Source organism: Hoplias malabaricus, chromosome 8, assembly GCF_029633855.1.
Source record: "Hoplias malabaricus isolate fHopMal1 chromosome 8, fHopMal1.hap1, whole genome shotgun sequence".
NCBI classification, from domain to species: Eukaryota; Metazoa; Chordata; class Actinopteri; order Characiformes; family Erythrinidae; genus Hoplias; species Hoplias malabaricus.
In genome coordinates this window covers 42,065,158-42,081,206 of record NC_089807.1, presented here as the reverse complement: position 1 = coordinate 42,081,206, position 16,049 = coordinate 42,065,158, and the positions used below count along the sequence as shown (strand labels likewise).

General features: G+C 44.6%; 1 protein-coding gene across 2 annotated transcripts in view; it reads left to right on the top strand.

Annotated features, from left to right (window-relative positions):
• The first annotated feature begins 641 nt into the window (after window positions 1–641).
• Window positions 642–16,049, top strand: part of galnt7 (UDP-N-acetyl-alpha-D-galactosamine: polypeptide N-acetylgalactosaminyltransferase 7) — a 28,072-nt gene continuing 12,664 nt past the window's right edge. Inside the window, exons 1-2 of one of the 2 annotated variants that reach the window (XM_066679883.1) lie at window positions 642–1,433; window positions 3,554–3,999. In XM_066679883.1, the coding sequence (XP_066535980.1) occupies window positions 1,311–1,433; window positions 3,554–3,999 (569 nt within the window). In that variant the 5' untranslated portion in view covers window positions 642–1,310. The remainder of the gene's footprint in view (window positions 1,434–3,553; window positions 4,000–16,049) is intronic. The other variant, XM_066679882.1, reaches the window with a different exon arrangement.

Below are 16,049 nucleotides of genomic sequence, written 5' to 3'. Positions count from 1 at the left end.
GACACAGGGAGAACATGCCACACTCCTCACAGACAGTCACCCGGAGGAAACCCACACAGACACAGGGAGAACACACCACACTCCTCACAGACAGTCACCCAGAGTGGGAATCAAACCCTCAACCTGCTGCATTTGTCTTGATTTTTAATATAACATTTAAACACTGCTGCTGTGAAAGTTTAATGGTGAATGAACCAATAAAAAGCAGCTGAAGTCTTGTATCAAGCAAAAATGGGGAAAAAATTCCACTGCAAAATGTAAGTGTCATTAAAAGTGAAAGGTGGTGTAACGCAGGGGGAAACACACCTCCGTCCCGACTTATTTACAGGTATCAAAATCTATTTATTCACATTTACAAAAGATGGAGTGTTTTAAAAGTAAGGAAACACACAAAATTAAAATGGTTTGGCAGATCACTCAACCCCTGAGGGGAGACACAGCAAGGAAAATGAATCCATACATTACACATGTCACTTGTAATAACTGCTTTGTAATCCTGATGTGACGCTTTGATTTGTTTTGTTTTGTTTAATAAGAGGTTGCAGTTTTTACAAGTTACAATGTTTAAAATAAAACCTCCAGCGGAGTTTGGAAGTCAGACCAAAAAAGTACAAAATAAAAGCATTTGCATTTTGGAGTCAGGGCGCTGGAAAATATATTTATCTACAGGGCACTGCTGAGAAAAGGGTTTGGGAACCAAAGCCAGGGTCTCCCCCTTGATACAGAGCTTTACGTGTGTTCCCTTACTTTATATCTTCCTTCATTTTTAGCCTTAGATAGTCATTGGACGGTGTAATAATGTTTACTGTGCATATGACTTGTGTTCTCTTATGGGGAGTGATGGGAGTCTGTAGAGGGCAACAGGGCACTGCTGATCAAACAGAGCTGAAGTGAGATGAAGGAAAACTGTGAGGCTGAGCACATCCGTGTGTTTCTATCAAATATCCGTGTGTGCTCAGGCGCCTCTGGGTATTTTTAGGTTGCAGTTCTATGGAGTAAATGAAGCTGTTTCCGCTTGCGTGTAGCTCCAGAGCAGGTGTGACAGGAGGACTGTAGGTGTGGAGCACTTTAAACCTGACTGTGGTCAATGAAGTAGTTGGAACCTGTGTGCAGATACAGGGCAGTATTCCTATAGTCTGTAGTCACAGAGCAGACAGAGCTCAGTAATAAAGCAGTCTCCTGGCCGCGCTAGAGACACAGTTTCAGTTCACATTCCTCCCCACGTTAGTGCTGACAGGCTTTTAATGTCAGCCACCCGGGGATAGCCTGCTGCTCTTTTATTTATCTGAAGCCCAACAGAGTCGTGAACAATGAGGCTGAAAGTGGGCTTTTTGCTCCGGAGTTTACTGGTTATCGGTACGTTTTTGGGGCTTGTTTTGCTTTGGTCTTCCCTCTCTCCAAAACCAGGCGACGACAACCCCTTTGAGAAGCTGGTGAGCTACGTTTCCTTATCTGTTTTTATTATTTATGCCGATTTCTTTGGTTATATCTGCACTTTCGCTTCCTCCTGTGCCTCCGCCACTTTTGTCTCGTCTCTTCTCAGTCAAGCCGAGGCAGCTAGCGTTAGCGCGCGCGACATGCTAAGCTAACCAGTGTCGTTGTCATGGAGATAGTTAGCCAGCCAGCTAAATAGCCGACTAGCATAGCCCTGTGGCTAAGTGAGAGAAATGGCAGAGGTAGAATTAGCCTCAAATGCCTGTAAACACAGTTTTAAATGTCTGTTGTCTTCCTTCATACCTTTTACACACAGTATTGCTTCACGTTTTTCGTTTAAGCCTTTAGTGTTAATGTCACTGCTGATACTGATATTGTGCCCCTACCATTGACAGGAAGTAGGCTTTTATGAGATATAACGTTATTCCCAATGTAATGTGATCAAATTGTCTTAAAACCAGCTAAGATAATATCAGACCACCGTGTTTCCTTATGATTGTCAAAGGCTTTCAAATGCTAAACAGCTTTCAAGGTCCATAGTCACATACATGAATTGGTTAATGATTATCATTTCCTGATTTCCATTTGTAGAAAAACAAGTTTAAAAATATTATAAATATTATAATACATTCACGAAGGAAGATATTTATTCTAAAGGTGTCCAGCATTAATGTCCATCAGCTCTTTAACTATTAGATATCCTAGCCCTTTGGGCTTAATCTGGTTAAACTGAGTACTGCTTTGTAAAGGATCCTAATGATTGTCCTGTGACTGGTTTTACCAACATTTGTAGGTATCTAATTGGACCTAGTGTCCTAGACACGCTAAAATCATCATCAGGTTTTAATCCTAGGTCTTTTTGAAGCGGGGCATTAATAATTTGTCTCTGCCTGTTTCCTGTTAGAGATGCTTGAATGTGGGCTATAGTTATCTGGCTTAACCACGCAAATCCTGCTTTGTGAAATATCCCCAGGATTTGATGTACTGCCCTGTCTCTGGACATGACTTCAACGCTCACGTTATTGAATCAGGTCATAGTTGAAACAGTTGTAAAACGTCATACGATTCAATTAAGCTTCTATATGTTTCTGATAGTGTCTAACAGTCAGTATATTGTGTGTACTGTGGTTTGGTGGTGGGTAGATGTCAGTGACAAAGTCTCTAATGGTTAAACACCTGAGTTTGACGGCTACTGAAAGCATTTATTGGCTTTATAATAGTTATAGCCTAAAGGTGTTCTGCAGAAAGCTTGACCTCTAATAGTAGACTTTTAAACCATTTTACATTAGGAAGCGTAACCTGTTTTTAATCCTGTGGACTCTAATGCTCTTTTTCAGCAGGTGCTGTCAATCAAGTTGGGCTACAACTACCATTCATTCATTTTCAGTGCTTTGTCCTGTTCAGGGCTGTGGTGGGTCTGGAGCCTTCCCTGAACAAAAGGGCACAAGGCAGGATCACAAACTGCCACATCCATCACAGACAAACAAACTTTTAAATTACCATTTGGCTGAGCTTTATGATAAAGGCTATAAATCTCATTAACACCTCTGGCACTTCATATAGAAATATAAAGGAGTGTATGCTGTTCAGATTAGGCCTATGGTATCAGGGGCGTATTGCCTGTGTAACAGTAGAGTCCATTAGAAAACCATCAGATGTGTCTGCAGGGATTCTTTGCATTGTGAGAACACAAAACACCACTGTCCTAGCCAGAGTATGATCTGTAAACAAACTCTACAAAAGCTAATGTATGTGCTAATGGTCATCGGGTAGACCAACATGTCCAGATGTGACCCGCTGCCCTATTTTTAGACATAGCTTCCCCTTTCTCCAAATGTCAGTCAGCCCAAACATGTTTGGTTTTCCTCTTTAGTTTTGCACTGGAAAGATTTTCAGTGATGTATAGAATGCTGACACTTGTGACTCATGTTGGCACTTGCCTCACACAAGGACTGTACAAAAACTAGCATGCTTTCTATATTTAAGGTAAAAGTTAAGGTACAAATAATTGCTTTGTGAAATGGCAATATTCAAAGTCTTATATTATATTATAGTCTCATCAGGTCATTGATAAGGGAAAACAAAACAGTTTAAACGTGTCTGTTCCTGATGTTTTTAGGAAGGAAGAGATGCCCCCGCCGCTGTGGCCAACCCTAACGTTGAGGTAGCCGATCAGTTCAAGCCCGTGGTCCCGTGGCCTCACGTGGAAGGCGTGGAGGTGGATCTGGACTCCATCAGACTGAGGAAGGGTGGAGACAAGCTGAACCCCAAATTTAAGGCCCAGGATCAGCAGAACATCATCCAGAAGCAGTACATCACATTCAAGCCCCACACTAATGTATACTCTGACCCTGTACTGCGCAGGGGGAGCCTGGGCAACTTTGAAGCGAAAGAACCAGAACCACCAGGGGTTCCTGGAGGTCCAGGGGAAGGCAGTAAGCCGTTTGTCCTGGGAGCGGACTATAAGGATGCAGTGCAGGCCAGCATCAAGGAGTTTGGCTTCAACATGGTGGCTAGCGACATGATCTCTCTGGACAGGACTGTGGGCGATCTACGGCACGAAGAGTGAGTATAAGGGCTGGGAAATGAGGGGATAAACATATTTCAGGTTAAGTTTGCATACAATATCCTAATATTTAATAAAAGATAAACGGATTCAACATGTTCTTGTTGCTAAACTATTAGCAAATTGAGCTAATACTTAAACTAGAGAACGGTTGCGTTTCTTTTTTTCAGTGATGACTAAAAACAGAAAGATTTTGAGGGGGGTTTGTCCCTTTGGGCCACTGTTAAAGGTCTGAAAGTGTGCTATTTTTGTTCTGATTGGAATTTATAACATAGAAGTTTCTTAAAATCAAGGTCAGGTTTATTTCTTTCATTCTTTCTCACCACAGATTTGTTTGGTGGCGAGAATAAAACAATAAATTCAACAAATAATGTAAACGTATTATGTAAACACTGCGGCAAACTTAGCTGTAGAGTGTATTGTTAACTAAACTAAATTATCATTAGACACAAGTAGAGTAGAGGCTACAGTAGACAGCTGTCAGTCCGCATCAGCAGAGATATACACACGCTGTGCAAACTGGCGTCGTATTTGTGATGCCTTCAAGGTGCTGACCAGGTGAAGGTGAAGGTGTGCCTTCAAGGTGCTGCCCAATCTTCTGTATGGACAGCAAAGGTGTGGCCCGCTGTCCTTATCAAACAAAACGAGAGTCAACACACTCTTCCAGAGTTGAGTTATTAATTCCCAATGAAGCTAAATGGAAAAGCGAGTGTTTTTTTAAAGTGTGTGTTCGGTCATTCGGAATCTCCAGTAGCGCCGAACATACACATTTCTTCGATTATTTGAAGGATATAATACATCTTCTCAAACCAGTTGTTTGCATACATCCGCTCAGCTCTTACCACATCAGCCTTTGAGACAACAACAACAACAACATTTGATCCCATCTTCTTGTAGACACACTTCAGCCACATCAATAATACCTGTCTGAGCGCTGATAGACACTCGCCTCTAATTGGTGCCCTCTCGACTCGGCTTCCCGCTGCCGCTACGGGGTAAACTTCTGCTTCTGCAATCCTGAGATTGATGTGGTTTTCCTGTTACAGGCTCTGCGTCTCTGATGCAGTTCAGGACTGATGTGCTTGATGTGGATCAAAGAAAACGTGAGGGAGTGTAGTAAGTGTTCTGGAAGAGGGCTAGAGACACTTGGTGCTAATTAACCTAGTGTTATACATTAACATTCAGGGTGCATAGCAGCCAGAGCAACTTATAGTTTTAATAATCTTTTATAAAAGGGGGGTGGGCAGTCTTTTAGTCCATTCAGTCCAGAACACACCTCATTTCACTCCTATAATAAGGTGGTCTCAGTTTAACAACTGATCATGTGACTTCCTGGTTGTAATTCAGTTCGGAGTCTTGCTCAGGGACTCTTTGAAAAGCATAGTATCCCCAAGTCAAGATTTCTCTCAGGTCAGTGTTAGCGTTTAATATTACATCCGTGTCTACGATTAACAATGATGATGATGATTATTATTATTATTATTCACTATAGCATTAGATTTATTATTTAACATTTATTATAGGGTAGTGGTCATTTGTATAAATAAATAAAAAATACATTTAAGCAAATGTATAATAAAAAAACAAGTACAGTGATCCCTCATTGTTAAATTTCAACGAATTTCCACGAAGTAGAGGAAAGATATATATTTTTTTTATGTATTTAACGAGTATTTGGACTTTTAAAACCCTCCCTGTTACTGTTAACACTCCACCCTTTGCATTAAACAGTCGTTCTATAATGTTTTTCAGCTGGAACTACATGTGATATCCTACCAGTTTCTTTAATAGAGTCATTCCTAAGCTGTGATTTAGCGTCAGTAAATTTCACTCGGATGTGGACGTGAACAACACATGTACTGTACGTAAGAAACACTTGTAAATTATATATTTGTCACAGGCCTAGTCTATGAAATCTTAATGGATTTAATGAAATATTCTGGCTATTCATCTTTCACGGTTTTCCCAGATTTTCCCTCAATATCCGCGGTATTACGGCCGTAAGTCCTCTTGAAAAATCTCGTGAAGTAACGAATCCACGAAAGATGAACCGAGAAGTAGCGAGGGATTATTGTACAGGAGGTCCGCAGGTTACGTCAGCCCCGAGTTACGATGTTTCGTGGTTAGGACACATCTCCCATTTACTGTATAAAGCCTTCTTAAGTGGTTTTGCGTCGTAAACGTCGTAACGCGAACTTCGTGTTTGGTGTGCGCAGCCGAAAATCGGTTTACGACGCGACGTAGGAAAGGCTCAACGTCGTAAGTCGAGGACCCCCTGTAGAGACAAATTAAAGAAACACTAGGGTAAATTTAGGTATTTTACTCCTTAGCTCCACCTACAGTTGCAGAATATAACTCACCTTTACAGAAATCAAAGGGAGTGTTTCCTCTCTTCCTCCCAAAGTTACATAGTGCAGTTTCTGCCGTGCTGAGCCCAGAGTAGCAATGACAGGCTCTGTTCTCCCTGTTACAGCTCACTGGAGAATCACAATGATTTTGGTGGTAATTATAACGTTAAATAAATACTACCGAGTGTTTGTTTAAGAATGAGAATGTTCTGACTGTTCTCAGTGTTAAGTTCCCAATTTCTTTCAAACTGAGTGATCACGTGTGAGCTTTAATTCACTGTAGATTCAGAAACATTAAACCTCCCCAGCGTACGGCTATTGAACATGCTCCGTGTCGGCAGTTTCTTAAACAAGGCTTTAGTTTATTGGAGGGAATATAGATAGTAGAGAGCACGGGTTGAGCGTGTGCCAGGTGCCTGAGGTCACCATGAGTTCAGAAGAGTAAAAAAGAAGAGACTGTAAGACTGTGGTTTCGCAGAGGGCCGGACAGTAGGGGGATGTGCTGTCGTTATTGTGATTATTCTGGAGAGAGTCTAGTGGACGTTGTCAGCACTGGAACACTGACTGAAGAAGATCGAGGCCAGTCCTGTGTTTTCTTGTTGTTCTTTCTTGTCTGAAATGGTAGCTTTTCAGACGCAGGGAAATTATCCTCAGCTCCCAGCAGAAGTTATTTGGACATGATCTGAGTGCGTGTAGACGTTTGTAGCCAGTCAGTGTGTCATGAAATTACCACACAATGCAAAGGGCAGTAGCTGTTCTTGAAGCATTACACCCAGTTTTTTAATGTGAATTATCATTGTCCTGTTGCCCGACTGCAGTTTGATTTCCTTGGTGCAAAAACAGTTAAATAAAGCTGTTGAAATCCTTAATACCTCAGTGGAATTAATGCGGATTTGGGTGGTGCACATATTACAAATACGTTAAGAGATAAACAAACAGTCGCCCAGTTTAAAGTCGCCTGGTTTTGTGGCTTAGCCTTTTTTTTCGTTCTTCTTTCCTCGGGCAATCACGCCCACGTCGACTGTATGAGGTCAAACCCTGATGCTCTCCACCTGTTTTACAAACAAGTGCTTTTCTGTGACGTGGCCACGGTGCTATTTCGCAATAGTCTAACTGGGTTGGTGCTCCTCGGGCAGGGCAGTTATTAAAAGTACTTTGTCTTCTCCGCCCAGAGGCAGTCTGTCACTTTCGCTGAGGAGAGATAACAGCGAGGGCTAGTGAGAGCATACACAGCGCAGTAAGCCCTCTCCCCATTGCTCAGACCTTAGCTTTTCATTAACTCCGCTCCGCATAATCGCATCCCAGATACGGCCGTATCAGCCCAGTTACATAAATGAGGCTGGTTTAGTGTCGTCCGGCTGTGTTAGGGGTAGATGAAAAGCCCCCCCCTGCCTCTCTCCCTTCTCTCAGCGAGTGAGGATTATCTGAATGTCATTTCGTTGGTGATGCTCTACGCAAGGACCGAGGCGACAAGAACTAGCTGCAGCCAGTCGTCTTTCCCTCTGCTGGGTTTTAGAGCTGACCTCGTACTCTGACTGGGGTCTGATCAGTTTGGCTGGTTTTTGAAGACCAGTTTTATGGTTATTTTATTAAAAACAATCAGGACACTGCTAGGTTTAGAAAGCTTTCATTGTTGTGTGGAAGAGAAAGCCAATAAGTTACAGGGCGGGGAACGTTATCGCCTCCTGTTTAAATATATAACAGCTATACAAGCTGAACTGGTTCATTGCTTAACTACACCACAGCAGGATAAAAGCATTTAAACGTAAACTGTTTCAAGAGAATAACACTGTCTCAAGCAACGTGAAGAGAAATAAAAGTCAGGGTTGTTCCAGAACACCCCACGGACATGTTCATCTGACATAAACCTCTGGTGTAGGGCCTTCCCAGTAGAATAAAGGCTGCTGTTGATATAAAGTAGGAACAGACTTCAGATTAATGCTCTTAACATGAGATGAGCAGCTGTCTACGCTGTGTACAGGCCACACAGAATGGTAGGAATGAATTGCAGAAATTCCCATTGCAACGCTATTTGGAGAGGGATCTAGAAAAGGTGCACGAAAGGTGTTTTCCTCCTTTAATGGGCCGACCGGACCTGCTGGAAGCATTCTCCTGGAGCTAAGCCTTCGGTAAAGATCAGCTCCAGCTCAGTTCAAACCCTCCACGTCGAAACCAGCTATTGTTTCCCGAGGACTTGATTATCTGGAACAGGTGTGTCGGAGTCGGGCTGGAGCTGAGCTGTGACGACAGCAGCAGAGTGGGTGACTGAGGTGAGGGGTTGTACGTAGCAGACCTGCACTACCAGAATCGCAGCAAGTGCCGTGAAAAATGAAGCACGCGGAGTGTCCTTGAGGGCAAGCACCTGAGTGTGCGAGTGGACCTGGGAGATACAAGCCACTACAGTGAGGTTAAAATACTGGATTGCATTATTCAGATCAGAATTATTCATTCCATTTTACAAGCATATTTTTATATAGCTCATTCATTATCTGTAACCCTTATCCAGTTCAGGGTCGCTATGGGTCCAGAGCTTACTTGGAATCACTGGGTGCAAGGCGGGAATACACCCTGGAGGGGGCGCCAGTCCTCGGGGCGACACACAATCACACATTCACTCACACACACACACCTACGTATACTTTTAAATCGCCAATCCACCTACCAACGTATATTTTTGGACTGTGGGAAGAAACCGGAGCACCACACAGACACAGAGAGAACACACCACACTCCTCACACACAGTCACCCGGAGGAAACCCACGCAAACACAGAGAGAACTCACCACACTCCTCACAGACAGTCACCCGGAGGAAACCCACGCAGACACAGGGAGAACACACCACACTCCTCACAGACAGTCACCCGGAGGAAACCCACGCAGACACAGGGAGAACACACCACACTCCTCACAGACAGTCACCCGGAGGAAACCCACGCAGACACAGAGAGAACACACCACACTCCTCACAGACAGTCACCCGGAGGAAACCCACGCAGACACAGAGAGAACACACCACACTCCTCACAGACAGTCACCCGGAGGAAACCCACGCAGACACAGGGAGAACACACCACACTCCTCACAGACAGTCACCCGGAAGAAACCCACGCAGACACAGGGAGAACACACCACACTCCTCACAGACAGTCACCCGGAGGAAACCCACGCAGACACAGGGAGAACACACCACACTCCTCACAGACAGTCACCCGGAGGAAACCCACGCAGACACAGGGAGAACACACCACACTCCTCACAGACAGTCACCCGGAGGAAACCCACGCAGACACAGGGAGAACACACCACACTCCTCACAGACAGTCACCCGGAGGAAACCCACGCAGACACAGGGAGAACACACCACACTCCTCACAGACAGTCACCCGGAGGAAACCCACACAGACACAGAGAGAACACACCACACTCCTCACAGACAGTCACCCGGAGGAAACCCACGCAGACACAGAGAGAACACACCACACTCCTCACAGACAGTCACCCGGAGGAAACCCACGCAGACACAGGGAGAACACACCACACTCCTCACAGACAGTCACCCGGAAGAAACCCACGCAGACACAGGGAGAACACACCACACTCCTCACAGACAGTCACCCGGAGGAAACCCACGCAGACACAGGGAGAACACACCACACTCCTCACAGACAGTCACCCGGAGGAAACCCACGCAGACACTGAGAGAACACACCACACTCCTCACAGACAGTCACCCGGAGGAAACCCACACAGACACAGAGGGAACACACCACACTCCTCACAGACAGTCACCCGGAGGAAACCCACGCAGACACAGGGAGAACACACCACACTCCTCACAGACAGTCACCCGGAGGAAACCCACGCAGACACAGGGAGAACACACCACACTCCTCACAGACAGTCACCCGGAGGAAACCCACGCAGACACAGGGAGAACACACCACACTCCTCACAGACAGTCACCCGGAAGAAACCCACACAGACACAAAGGGAACACACCACACTCCTCACAGACAGTCACCCAGAGGAAACCCACGCAGACACAGGGAGAACACACCACACTCCTCACAGACAGTCACCCGGAGGATGCTCTCCTGCAAACACTCGTATCCACCCCCTGCTCTCTCCAGTTAACATCTGCATTATATTACAATTTCATTATGAACAGATCAGTAGAACATTTGAAAATCATTTATTTAAGCTAATACCGCTATGTTAAATTTCAGAGTGTTTTTTTTCCCGTCTCCTGTAAAGTTACGAGGTTTTGTTCCAAAAAAAATGAAACGCAGCGTGGCCATAGCCTGAGGTTTAATATTGGGATTAACTTTTCATCTTAGTGACAGACACTTTAAAGAGTTCAGCTGTCAGAGATGATGTGGCACAGCAGCTTTAGTGTGCTCACACACACACACACACACACACCATCTGATATCTCAGTGGATTATGAGAATAAAGCGAGGCAGTAAGAACTGAAGAGACTGAACAGAGTTTGTTTCTCTGTTGTTATTATTCAGTCAAGTTCAAGCTTTTCATTATAATGTGTTTATCTCATGCACTTTTTAACTGTGTAAGGCTTTTTCTCTGGTGTCAAATCCAGAATCTGACCTGACTGGTTGGTGCTGTTGATTGCCCTGTAATCTGATTTGTTCATCAGTGCCTCGCATGTTTCTTTCGTGCACCTTTTACCTGCACTAATCCGTGAGCGGTTGCACTGTGAGTAGATTCTCACTGCAGTGGGCGCTGTGTATTTTTACGTCATTCACGCTCACACCTTGTGAACACAAAATCCCCAACACAGAGCCAACTCTTTCTAATGGAGAATTCTGGACCACGTCTGGACACCGGCCAGGCTTTGAACAAAGGCCACCTCTGTTGAAAGAGCTCTTTATTCGTGTTGAGGTGTGATTCCGGGTGCGAGTGCCCGGGCCACGGGGGATAACAGCTGGTAGAAGTTCAGGAAGCCAAGGTTATCTGTATGTTACCGTGTTCATAAGTCAGTAAGGGCAGGGGAAACTGCTTTTAAACTCATAGATTTACTGAGGGCCTGAAATTTACTGAAACTACCACCACCTCAGAGTCAACATTTCCAGGCGGTTGTCAGTCTCGCCAGAAGATGGCGCTGTCTGCAAAGTCCTTTAAGGTTAATAGGAGATTGTTTTGTCACGTGATGATGCCTGAGACCTGTGGGCCTTGAGGTGCAGCCGTGCAAACAAACTGGTTTCTTTTGTTAAACACGTTTGATAAATGTTTGATACGGAGCCACGGTGGTGAGGACACACTGGTCTACGTTCTTCTCTGTTGTCCAGCTCAGTAGAGCCCTTGAACAGCAGTGTGTCTTCATCACTGTGTGAGGCATTTCTTCACACAACAGAATTAAACAGACAGGAAAAGGGCTTTTATTCACACAGATCTTGAACAGGACATGGAGCTGATGTAACCTCTGCCCGTGTGTGTGTGTGTGTGTGTGTGAGAGAGAGTGTGATGGATTGAGTAGTGGTGTGTAGCCTGCAGTAGGGCAGTCTGAATAGATGGATGTCCTCTGGAATGTGTTGGAACTTCATTAAGATTCCTGTGGTGCTCTCTAAGGCCACAACTTGGGCAGAAAGACAACTAACCTCACTCCAATGTGTGGCCTTCTCACTCTTTCGCTCACACACACACACACACACACACACACTTCCATTTCCACTCTCCCTGTTCTCTTACGGTTTCTTTCTCTCGCTCAAACACAACACAGGTTTTCTCCCATTTCTCTTTGGATGCTCCTATATTTATTCGTTACTGGCAGCGACCACCGCAGTCTGCTTCACTGAGACCATGTGTGTGCTCACACTGACCGTGGAGACTATGGTGTATGTTTGCTATTGGTGTGATGAAGCAGGCGACCGAGATCACTGCAGTAGATCACCTTTCATTAGGTTAAAGCCCTGCTACATTAGCCTTTAAGGCTGTATGTGTAGAGAGGGTTGCAGTGCTAGTGGTCAGTTTGTATCAGTGGTGATTGCTCTAAGACTGCAAGGGAAGCTCAGCTTCCTCTAAAATTTCAAAAAATAAGTGATCAAATATATACTGTGGTGTGTACATGTCATTGAATAAATTTGCACTACAACGCGCTCAACTTTTGTTCAGAATCAGCTTCTTATCACTGGTAAAGACGCGGCTTTCCTCTCAATCATTCCCGCAGCTTCACAGCGCTTTAAACAGTGAGGACGCTGAGTGTCCACAGAGTTCAATAGCGAAGCAGCGAAGTGCAGCGAAACGAGACGAGCCATTGGATAAATGCTGGGCTTTGTCCCGCCCATCGGACGCTCAGCGTCTCTGGGGGTCTATGGGGCAGTGGGCTGGCCTCGGCCGGCCCGGACCCTCAGCTTCTGCATGATGATTGGATGATCTGTCTGAGGCTGAATCCCTTTTTGATTGACAGCGAAATGAGCGAATCAGCGATCCTTTGGTGTAAAGATCCGTGGGAGCACAGGCGGACACACTTCACATGGGCCAAGGCAGTTTAAGCAGCCTAGCTCTGCTGGCCATTGAGAGGACACTAGTCAAGTCCCTGGAAAAGACGCCTTGTTGGTACGACAGGGTCACAGATCATTTTCTTAAAAAGGAACGGAGGGTAGAATTTACGTATAAATAAACCACACATTTTATGATGTAGGCCGCAATTGAGCTTCCCCTCAATTTTCTTTTCTGTTTTGTTGAACCCTGTTATTCCTCAGTTGTATGGAGATGTTATTAATACAGTGCTATTACAGCAGTGTTACAGTGAACTGGAAAATACTTAATGAACTTTTCTAAAAAAGACAAAAATAGACCACAAAGAAGTAGCACTCCCTCTGCCACGGTTTTCACAAAATATCACGTTACGAGACACGCCTTGCGTTGTGCACCTCCTGCGCTGCCCTGACATGCGCTCTGAAACTAAACTGTGGCTTTGTGCTTCCACCAACCATTTTTCTTTCTATTTTTTTTCCTCTTCTTCTTCTTTTTTTAAGTCCAAAAACAAACCACACTCACGCACTTCCATCTGAATTCTTATTGTTTTTAAATATATCTTCCTCAGGGCCAGGGCCGGTGAGTCGTGTATTCAACATCTCGACCTGGAAAGCGTTGTTAGCACAGTACGGCTCTGAGGTGTGATCAGGTTTTCCTCTCGAGAGAGACTTGCTCTACCAGTTCTGTGGCTTGAGCGGGGAGCAGTGAGCTGTGGAGGTGATCTGTTATCTCTGACACACATTTACACCCGGAGCTAAACCCTGATTAGCGAGAATAGTCAGTGCAGCACACATCATTCCGAGCCTGGAGTTTCAAACAGAGGAAACGTGGTCTTTACCTGAGCTCCTCTGTGGTGTGTGTCAGACTCAGAGCTACAGATTGACGTGTACTCGGTGTGTGTGCAGTGTGTGTGATAGGATTTGTAACAAGAATAAGGCACATTATCTTAAAAAATAGAAAACGTACATCCTCCGTGTGCTGGAAAGGGCTTTAAAAGAAACCGTGAACGTTCCTCGGCGCTCTCTGTGTGTTGCTGCAGGTTCACTGAGCTCTGTGCGGAATCAAGTGGACGAGTCCCAAAGCCTCCTACAGGGAAAGTCAGTTTGTGCCGTTTAGAAGATTAATCCGAGGGCTTTGCTTCCTTTATAGAGCCATGAGTCACTCAGACACGTCCCTTTTAAAGACTTAAAGGGGAGAGGAGCGAGCAGCGAGCAACAGGGAGGAAAAGAGAGAGAGGACAGTGGAGAAAGAATGAATGTATTTTACAGTCTAAAGCATGCAACTGGAAAAACCTCACAGAAGGCTTTGCCTTAAACTAGTCCCTGACGTTAACACTGGCGTTGGTTCTGGGGGCGCTCTGATCCGATATTAGACTGAGATATCGGGCCCGATATTAACACAGTTAGCTGGAACCGGTGTTGGATAAAGAGGCCGATCTATGGGACCCATCCATTCACTTTCAATTCCAGTTATTTTCGTGACTTATTGTAATTTTTGACTGATGCAGTTTATTTAAGGAGTTTGACTCCTTTATTATTATTAATTTGAACGCTGTGCCAAGATCCAGCACCGTTGTTCATTTTAGTGCATTTGCTGTACCAGTCAAAAATTTGGACACACCTCCTCATCAGTGATTGGTGGAGTAGAGCTAGTCACTGTATAGAGCTGTGTACCAGCCCCTACCTCTGCACAACCCCAGTTACAGTCTCAGACACATTCAGAAGGGAGCGGTTCTACAGATTAACTCTCGACGAGGCCACAGCTGTTCACTGAAAACCGCTCCAGGTGACGACCTCATGAAGCCGACTGAGAGAATGGAGAGAGTGTGTGAAGCTGGCGTCAAAGCAACAGGGGGCTACTGTGAAGAGTCTAAAGTATAAAACATATTGAGGCTTGTTTAACACTTTTCTGTTTACTACATAATTCCATTTGTGTTCCTTCATAGTTTTAATGTCCTCCACGTTCATTTACAACGAAGAAAAATAATAAAAAACAAAGACGAACTATTGAATGAGGAGATGTGTCCAAACTTTTGACTGGTGCTGTACATTCACGACATGTGGAAAACGTCTCAAAACAGTGGGCGTGTCCAAACCTTTGACGGGCACATTTATATCTCTGTGTTCATTTGTTATATTTTAATCTTTGTTAGTAATATTTAAGTCAATCCTTATGTTTTAAGTCTCTCCCAAAAGGTGAGGTGTATACAGGGGGTCCTCGGGTTACGTCAGTCCCGAGTTACGATGTTTCGTGGTTACGACACATCTCCCATTTACTGTATAAAGCCTTGTTTCGACGTAAGTGGTTTTGCGTCGTAAACGTCGTAACACGGCGGAAGAATACACGGTTACGCGGCTCAGGACCGAGGAGGACGGCGTCACCCCAGTGTGGTTAAGTGCTTGCAGTTTGTTATTTACGTACAGTATGTACGTATGTTCCGACTTACACCGAAAATCTGTTTACGACGCAACGTAGGAACGGATCAACGTCGTAAGTTGAGGACCCCTTGTATATGGTTTATTAATTCAGCAGTGGTATCGGATCGGTACGAGGTATCGACCAATACGCAAAGTTCATGTATCCGTATCGGAACGGGAAAAAGTCGGATCGGTGCATCCCTAGTGAGTACTGGGGTGTGTGAGGGTGGGCTGTTTACAGTACGTTCTGCATCAACAAATTTGTTGTTAAACCTTTTGTATTTCTTTCCAGCACCAAGACACTCTTCACGCTGAAATAAAACCAAATTTTCACAAAATATCAAACTGTAAAACACGGCTTACGTAACGTACCCTCTGTCCGTGATAAACTGGGCTTGTCACTCTCAATATCACTTCTGTGGTTTAAACAGTAGTACATCGTTTAAAGTGGTAACTGCCCCGTCTCTAAGGAGCGGGTTTGATTCCCCGAGGCACATAAGTACGTATGAGTTCGTCTGTTTATTAAAGGACAGTTTAAGTGGCGTGTTTTGTTAATAGAGAAATATGTTCACAAATCCTCTGCAGTGGAGAAACCAAAGTAAGGCACTTGTCGGATAATTTTAGTGCAGACAAAGATGACTTATTGATTTATGTGCTGAAGCTTTTTGGGTGAAAGGCTGGGTGCAGTTTTACTGACAGAACAAGAGCGTAAATTAACGTCTACATAGATCTGGCATGTGTTCTTTTCTGTTCCCAAGTGGTTTTGACAGAGAATTTGCAAACACAC